The sequence below is a fragment of the Diorhabda carinulata genome, chromosome 9 (assembly GCF_026250575.1).
Source record: "Diorhabda carinulata isolate Delta chromosome 9, icDioCari1.1, whole genome shotgun sequence".
In the NCBI taxonomy this organism is placed as follows: domain Eukaryota; kingdom Metazoa; phylum Arthropoda; class Insecta; order Coleoptera; family Chrysomelidae; genus Diorhabda; species Diorhabda carinulata.
Window position 1 is genome coordinate 5,348,105 of NC_079468.1, and position 9,669 is coordinate 5,357,773.

General features: G+C 32.3%; 1 protein-coding gene across 1 annotated transcript in view; it reads right to left on the minus strand.

The window, feature by feature from the left end:
- Positions 1 to 4,513, minus strand: part of LOC130898075 (zinc finger BED domain-containing protein 5-like) — a 29,820-nt gene extending 25,307 nt beyond the window's left edge. Inside the window, exon 1 of the mRNA XM_057807119.1 lies at positions 4,388 to 4,513. Within this exon, the coding sequence (XP_057663102.1) occupies positions 4,388 to 4,513 (126 nt within the window). The remainder of the gene's footprint in view (positions 1 to 4,387) is intronic.
- Between the last annotated feature and the right edge of the window lie 5,156 nt (positions 4,514 to 9,669).

The following is a 9,669-nucleotide window of genomic DNA, read 5'->3' on the forward strand; positions in this document are numbered from 1 at the left end:
TTTATGCAACAAGTAATATTTTTTTTCTCGAGTAGGACGGTTTGACACAGATTTTGACGAGAAAAAATCCTAGAACTTACGCAACGAATGTCGAGTTTGGTTGATCTACTCAAGTTCCTTTAAGTGATAATGCTTTCGGTAAAATATCCAGCACATGTGGTATCATAAAACTAAGTGCTAGAAAGCTTTACCTCTTCCTTGACAAATAAATGTCAGAAATATCAGAATAATAATAGCTATTTATGCAACAAGTGAGTAAAGTAATACTTTTCTTCAGGAGTAGGGCGGTTTAACCAATTCCTTCTAGTGGAAAAAAGTTAGTTTACTCACGAGTTTCATACAAAAATTTTTTTACGTCCCTAGACTTAAAAAAATTCGATAAAACTTTTATCAATGTTTATTTTATAATAGTAATATTAAAAGTACAACTGTTGGCGTTATTAATTTGAAATGAAGAAGAAGTTACATTACTATTGGTACTTGAGCTGGCAACATTTAACAAGTTTAATGAAATAACATCGTCTTTAGTTGTATTAGTAGGTACTTATGGGATTGTTGGTAGTATCGTGAACATTTATAATGCTGCTTGAAATAGACCTAGTTGTTCCTGTTAAAATTTTCACTGCGGAATCCGTTTTTTGATTTTTATTGAGTCGTCTACGTAGCCCTCCGCAACTGTGTTGAATTTCCACCCACCGTGCTTCTTTAGTTGAATTATATCACCATTGGAATCCACTAATAGAAACGCCGAAGAGCGAATTTTTGAAAAGGTATTGATACCTACAACTTGGGTTTTACATTTTCCATTTCTATACTGCAAAAAGAAATTATCTGTTTTGACATTTGTGGGTCGTTGGTTTTTATATTTTTTATAAATGTTTACCAAGCTTAATCTATTGTCAGATATTCCACCTATAACAGTAAATCGAGTTTTTGTATTAGGTACTATGATAATTAAAATATTTCTGGTATTATTAATATCTTTACACTTCATTTTATATAATTGTTCCCTCCGCAGAGCTCCTGCGATTCCGAATATCAAAGCAGCCTGAAAGATGTTACAAATAATATCTAAGCTTACATTAAAATTGTTTGCTGTCATACCTTATGGATGAGATAATGATCATCTGGAGCTTGCAACAGAAATTTATTAATTTCTTCACATTTAGATTCTTTAGGTCTATAGCAAACTAATTTATTTTTCAAATATGCAATGAGTTTCGAGTATTTACTGATGTCTACGTCGTTATTCACCATCAAGGTGCCTTTCAGTTTTGAATAAGTCGACCAAAGTGCTGAAGACTTTCACATTTTGGATTTAGTTTCAAAGTAAGTTAGTAAGATTCTTCTGTGAAACTGTCTATGACTTTTTTAGTACGCCACTCCATAACAGAATTATATTCCTTTAAATACTGTTCCCTGGATTCCTCAGGAAGAAGATTTATAGTCGCTACAGTTGCCGATTCAACAACATCTTCTGGTGTGTTGTTTAAACTTTCTTTACTATTACTCTCCATCACCAATAATAATACTACACTCCTTTTAATTAAACACAAAACGGATTTTCTTGAACGAATATCAAGAAATAAAAGTATAACAGTTTATCGGAGAAACGAATTGACATGAGAAAGAAAGAATTCCGAAATTACATTCTTTATTAATGTAAATGAATGAAAAAAAAAACATGAATATTATAACGGACGTTCTAATGTAAAAATGAATAAACTCCATTAAAAATTGAGAAATCCACAACATATTTGTGAGAGAAAAATTTTGAAATATTGTTAAAAGTTTGTTAATGAAATTGAAATACGAAAAAATATTACAAACTTCAGATTGTTTCATATATTCCATTTAAAAAATTTTATATCACGATAATATATTGATAAACGACATATATCATTATTTTTTTAAATCTAAAGAATTTTAATATCAATAGATTATATTTATTTTATTTTAATCATTTTTTCCGATTCAAATTTTTCAAATAAAATGTTAACAAGTGGGTTTTTTAAACATTTGAGGTTACTTTTACATTCTAATTCATATTTTTTATTGAAAAAAGGCATATGAAAACAAAAAAATAATATTTTTCAAATAAAAAACGGCTTTTCGCTCCACAATTGTAGATTAAATATTTTGAAAAACCATTTCTCACCTATTTTCTACCCTAGTGAAAATGATACGCCGATTTACTTTTTTATTGGTTCAATTAGTTCACAATAAACCACTTTAAACCACTTTGTTCTAAAGATAAATTGATACCTACAGTAAACTTCTTCCAGATCTAATTACTGTAGAAGATACCCTACATCCAGTAAAGATAATGACATTTATAAACTTACTAATGCAGCAATATACGCTATAATTACTTCTAAATTGAAGTTGGAACTTACAGAAGTTTGTGGGTCTCTCACGATAGTGCTTTTATACGAATAGCAGGCTCTTCAATCAATTTTGGTTCGGCTCTTAACATAAATTTACCCAAGCAATCTACTCTATGTGTCAAACTTCGATGTAATCCACGAAGTTTCTCGAGTTTAGGTACACTTGAAGTAACATCGATATTTTCATGAACTGGTTAATATTCCATATTTGATCTGTTAGAATTGAAAGTTTTCAACTATAGAATTTACACTATAAAAATTTGTGTACATAATATAGCTAGAATTGAATTATTTTTTTTTTATCTTGGAGTTCACTACACGCGTGAGAAAAAATTCGATTCAGGCGATTGCAAATTACTTGCAAAAAACTGAATACGAAATTTTTTCTAGTAAAATCTTAAAACTAATCGTAGTAGCTTCCAAATGAAATAAAATATCTATCTAACCACTTGTTTACTTTGTTTACCAATAGTGGTAATTAGAGGTAACTATATATCTAACCTTATAAAACATTATCAAATTATCAAATACATCCCCGTTAACCATAAACAAGAACCTGAAAATTGACACTACAAGCGCCAAGGTCAGAGTCAGCGAGAAGTGGCTAGTGCGCTGAACATGAGTCAGTCTGCTGTTTCCAGAATTTACCGACGTTACTAAGAGCCTGGTAACTTTCATTGAAAATACTATTTCGAAAGGAAAATGTACAGATCGGAGAGATATCACCGATTCATTGTTAGCACATCGCTCAGAAATTGGGCCTTCACTGGTGTTCAACTCTAACAAGAGCTCAAAGAACGCGAGGAGTGTCTGTCAGTGACTGAACAGTCAGAAAAAGACTCAAGGCAGCTAGTCTTGAGCCGAAAATGTCAGCTACTGACCCCAAATTAACCCCAGCCCACCCAAGGACTTCACTGTTATAACCTTTGCTTCAGATTCCTATTCGTCTGATTTTTTTGCTTTTCCAAAAAAAAAAAAAATAAATCAATAACAAAATAGATCACTCATTACACTGGCCGACAAGATTTTCGTAACATAGGCGAGACCTTTATTTTTAAAATGGAAATACCCCTTCAGTAATAGAAAAAATATTAATTAAGCCCTAACACGTACCACTTTTCAATAGCTTAATTATCCCTGTTCACATTAGCAGGTAGGTAATTTTATAAAGGGGCGGTTAATATCGGTAAATTTTATGGCCGAAAAAATACCTGAACTGTATTAATCAGAATAAAAAACATAAAAGGTGCAAAAAGTGATTATAAAGACGAAAATGTCGAGTCAAACGCGCCGCAATTGCAAAACTTTTCCTCACAAATTTTGCTCTATTTGGAGAGAATTTATGGTGAAATCGCAAGCCAGGACATTTTCCGAAAATGTGAAAAAAGTCCATTTCAAATATTTTGGTACTTTAATTGAAGACCAAGACAAACAGTGAGCCCCTCACGCGTGCTGTGTTAGTTGTAGCGTTTCATTGGTGCAGTCGATGAATGGGAAGAGAAAAAACATGCTTTTTGCAATTCCAATGGTATGGCGGGAACCTACTAACCATTTTGACGACTGCTATTTTTGTCTAACAAAGACTGAAGGTTATTTTAAGAAAGGAAAGCATAAGATCGAGTATCTAAATTTGCCATTTGCTATACGACCTGTTCTCCTTAACGAAGATTTACCAGCCCTTAGATTTCCCATTTTAGATCCCAAAATCATAAAATGCGTTACAAATGAGACACATCAAATCAGGTGAGATACACAGTAGTTCATTTAAATCGCATGCCGATGTTTTCTATAATTATAGGAATACAGTGGAAACTCAATTAACCGGACTAATTGTTATCGTTAGGGATTCGGATAATCGAATATATGAAGAAAAGCGGGTTTTGTGAATCTTAATGATAGGAATATTTATTAATAAATAATTATATTATTAATCAAAAAGAATAATAAGTTTAATTTGGTTTAAAATATTTGGTAATTCGTTTCAATTGTAGTAAACTTACAGAATCACTCTCTGTTTGTTTTTCAAACCATTTGAGCGCTGTTTCTAGAACCTGAAGTGCTTCATCATGAGATGGTCCTACATCATTTTCCACGTCTAAATTTTCTTCTGTTTCGACATCCGACATAATCTGAAAGCCTTGATCACAAGTGATCCACTCTTTGATATCAAAATCATCACAATCCTTGCATATTTGTATCCTTTACTTTAGCTCATTCATATCCTCCAAAATAAAATCATCCGTATTGGTTATTGAATTTTCATTCTCCCGATTAAGTACTATGTTCCAAGCCTTGTTTAAAGTTTTCCCTTCAATCAAATCCCATATAACAACACTCCTTCAAATTCATTGCCTTAAAAACTGATAAAACGATTTTTACATCATCTTCATCAACAGATAACAACATAAGTAAAAGTTGTTTTCTATAAAGTCGTTTCAATGTTTTAATAATATTTTGATCCATTGATTGTAGCAAGGATGCAAAAATTTTACTCTAAACTTTCCATTTCCTCAACAATTCAATCGAAGGATGGGTTGGCGCATTATCCAGTAAAAGTAGTACATTACCTTGCTTGCCAATTTCGTTTTGGTTTTTTATTTTACTTCAGGATAAAAGTGTTTTCATACCAGTCAATGAATATTTCAGAGTTTGTAATTGGATTCAGTCTAACGATTAAAAAGTGAAATAATCGAACTGAAAAATGACTTGTACAAATATTGTATATCTCACAAACGTCCAATATGGATAACTAAACAAATAGCATACGTTGTAGAGTTGAATATCGTTTCTTGAAATTTATCAATCAATTCACTTTATTGACTCTTGAATATAACAGACTATGTATTAAAAGATAATGTTATGTGAAACTGAAAAAACATGTGTTAGTAAATATCCGTGATTGCAGAGTACGGTAAATAACATCGATTCCTGTTGTTTATTTATGGAAATAAAATAAACAATGTTGGGCTAATAACCTTAGTGAAGTTAGAAAAAAAAAAGTTTTTATTGATAAGATACATGTAGAATCGTATATCGCGACATACTCCTCTTAAATTCTAAAAATTCAAAACGTGATTATTTACGTTTTTTCAACAGACAATTTATTTCTAAACAAATAATTGAACAACCTTGAAAACAAAATTTAAATTTATTGCTGCAGATCATATTTTTAATTTCAATAGAAACTAATTTACAGCGATGCTAATATTTTTGTGAAGTATTAATGATTTTCCGTTCCAAACAAAGTAATTTTATTTTAATGTTCGCTCCAGTTAATATTGACGAATATAGTAATTAAAAACTTGATCGAATTTGTGTTATTTCCGAAACAATGGATTCACATTCGAACTTTTATCGGTTTACTAACCTTTGACTCCCTTCTATTGCAAATTGATAATTTTTTACGATGTTTATACTATATGTTCATAAAGTAACGTAACATGCTACAATTTGTTTAGGGGATTGTCCAATATATGTACAGTTTTTGATCTACTGTTGGTTGTGTCTCTTTGTTAACGTTTCGCAAGCAGGTGAGTGAAGCATTGAGCAAAAATGATATAAGGGATTGTCCAATATGTGTACAGTTTTTGGTCTGTTGTTGGTTATCTCTCACTGTTAACGTTTCGAAAGTAGGAGAGTGTAGTATTGAGCATAAATGATTTAAGGGATTGTCCAAAATATGTACAGTTTTTGGTCTGTTGTTGGTTATCTCTCACTGATAACGTTTCGCCAGTAGGAGAGTGTAGCATTGAGCAAAAATGATATAAGGGATTGTCCAATATGTGTACAGTTTTTGGTCTGTTGTTGGTTATCTCTCACTGTTAACGTTTCGAAAGTAGGAGAGTGTAGCATTGAGCATAAATGATTTAAGGGATTGTCCAAAATATGTACAGTTTTTGGTCTGTTGTTGGTTGTCTCTCACTGTTAACGTTTCGCCAGTAGGAGAGTGTAGCATTGAGAAAAAATGATTTAAGGGATTGTACAATATATGTACAGTTTTGGGTCTGTTGTTAGTTGTCTCTCTCTGTTAACGTTTCGCCAGTAGGAGAGTGTGGCATTGAGGAAAAATGATTTAAGGGATTTCCAATATATGTACAGTTTTTGGTCTGTTGATTTTTCTTTCTGTTCACGTTTCGCCAGCACGAGAGTGTGGCAATCAAGTCGCATTTCTAAATAAATAATACAAGTACACTTTCATTTCATCCCAGTAAAACAATAATCCTTCGACTCTTGACTGGTCACAGCCTACCTCGTGAAATTCCAAAATGCCTACTTTTAGTAATTCCAAATTTCTTTTCTTAATATCCTAACAACATCTAGTAAACTTAATTCTCTCCGACATACCTGATAGCACGATTCAGGAAAAACCAACATAACTACGTCCTCCTACCTTCCACACTATTTAATGACGCCCTCTCCTATTTCTCACTTGTACGAACTTAAGCGAGACGTTAGGGACTCACTCTTCCTCGGGACATCCAAACGAACAGATCTAAACGGCCAAAAGACCATATATGGGTGATTCCGTTCTAACTGTGATATTCAATGTCCTGTATTGTTTTTTTTGTACTAGTCATTAATTAATAATCAATTAATAAAAATTTTGTGTTAATTGAATAATTCTTAAGATATTTAAACATTATTTTTATACAATATAACTTGCCACTTAAAGAAAACTTATACTACATCACTTGAATGTCAGTACCGTGTCATGTCCATTCCTAGAATTTACCGATAAATTATTAATTTTTTTTGTCGTAACAAATGATTTAAACTAATTACCTTATAAATTCTAATGTTTATGATCAAACTGAGGAAAATTGATGCACTTGTTGTTTAATATCTTAAGTTACCATGTCAGTACCGTGGATAAATGAGTCAGTACCGTGGAACTCAAAATCCGACATTTGTGTCTTGCTCGTGATACTTTGAAGTTGTAGTAAATTCCTCTTAGAGTTTTATTTTTACAGTAAAATAGATGAATAATATGCATAAAAAAGTTAGAAAAGTTAAATTTTAAAATCTTGAAATTTTGAATACAAAAAATCACAGTTAGAACGGAATCACCCATATATGAAGCAGCAAGCAAGCAAGTTATTAATCGTATTTAATTAGATATGTTTCAATTGAGTTTTTTTACAATAATCAAATTTATTATCAAAAACTACTCCATACAGCGGATTTTTGTCTCCTATCTTGTGTCTGGTCTTTGATGACCTAATAGTTAAACTAAACAAGGCAGACTTGCATACGCAGGCCTATATTGACGATTTGATTATTATTTATCCGAGAAAGGACGGCGAAGTCATATGTCAAAGACCCAAAAAACCGAGCTCTTTCTTCTTACCAAGAGGCTTATCGCTTGCATACTTTAGAACGGTGAAATATTTAGAGGTCACTATGGATCCAAAACTGCTCTTGTACGAACATGTGTACATCAAAATATCGCTTATCGGTTTCCTAACCTTTCACTCCCCTTATTGTAAATTGATAACTTTTTAGTATATTAATAGAGTATGTTCATAAATTACCCTAACATGCTACTTCATGCGGTTTAAATCAATGTTTTGTAAATGGTTCATAATCGGTAGGGTTTTATCCTAGAATGTTTCGGACTTCCTCCATAACATGCTAGTATTGAGATTTTTCTTTTTCTACAGTCATACACGAGAGGTAGGCATCTTCAGGAGCAACGACCAGTTTAACTTTTCGTGTTGGCGATACGTCAAGAGCAATAATAACTTAATATTCTTTCATCTTCGAAATCTACCTTTTCATCTTCAGCTTCCACTGCATGAGCTATCCACAGCTGATGTTAAGTCCTCATTGAAAATCTTGAATACAGTCTGATCAATCATGGTTGAAATAGTCTTTGATGACATTGAAAACTGTCTTCTTCATTTCTTGCAATCTTGTCTTGAGCGTATGCTAGAGCTAATCTTTTGGGGTGTCAAATCCATAGAGACTTGCTTTGAACAATTTGAACGCTTTGAACAATCATTGTGCCAAGTTTCAGAACAATTGGCCAAAACCAATTTCCTTTCTCCCAGGGTACTTTCGGATATTTCAAAGGTAGTTTTGATGAGATTGGAGGGCTTTGAGGTTTCGTGCTCATTGAGACTTTTAATCAACCTACTCTAAACTATCATTGTGCCAAAGTTCAGAGAAATTGGCCAAAACCAAGTCTTTTCCTTCCAGGATGCTTTCGGAAACTTCAGGGATAGTTTTGACGGGGTTGGAGGACATTGAGGTTTCGTTCTCATTGAGACTTCTAATCAACCCCCTTCAAAGTATCATTGTGCCAAGCTTCAGACAAATTGGCCGAGACCCAATTCCAATACGGACTTAACCTTAAAACGAGCATAGCGAATTTTGAATTTACCATAATTTCAAACTAAAATTTTGGTGTTGGAGTAAGAAAATAAATGGACTACATCTCCTGGATTCAGAACAATATGTTCTATGAGCTGTCTCTAATACTAATTTTAAAATTCAATAAATTTGTTCCTTATTGGCTAGTGGTTAATAATGAACAAACTATTAACCACTACCAACGCAGAAAAGGTGTATCTAAACTTCACGGTTGGCTATGACTAGTAGTTCAAAAAACATCGATATTCAAATCGTAACTTGCTGTCAGTATTGTTACGAAAATGTTCGCAAAAAGGTTCAATAGGCCGATCCTGTCCAGATACAATGGAATTTTAAAAATTCGGCGAATTTGAGATTATGCCAACACGAGAGGTTAATATCTTCAGGAGCAGTGACCAGTTTAACTTTTCGTGTTAGCGACACGTCAAGAGCAATAATAACCTAATATTCTTTCATCTTCGATATCTACCTTTTCATCTTCAGCTTCCACTGCATAAGCTATCCACAGCTGATGTTAAGTCCTCATTGAAAATCTTGAATACAGTCTGATTAATCATGGTTGAAATAGTCTTTGATAACATTGAAAACTGTCTTTTTCATTTTTAGCAATCTTGTCTTGAACGTATGCTAGAACAAGTTAACAAAATGGTTCACTAGGCCGATCCTGTCCAGCTACAATGGAATTTTAAAAAATCGGCGAATCCGCTTTTGATGTTTATATTTATATAAAAATTTTTTAGTAGCAGGCGGTTTATTTACAGTATTTCTTCTAAATAATTTCTAGGAAAGTCTATTTAATTCTTTTTTTTGTTTCTTTTTGTTCTAGAATTTTATTTATAATTTATTTTATTTAAATTATTAAAGTGATATATGTAAATTATTATATATAGGTTAGTGTATTGTATATTGT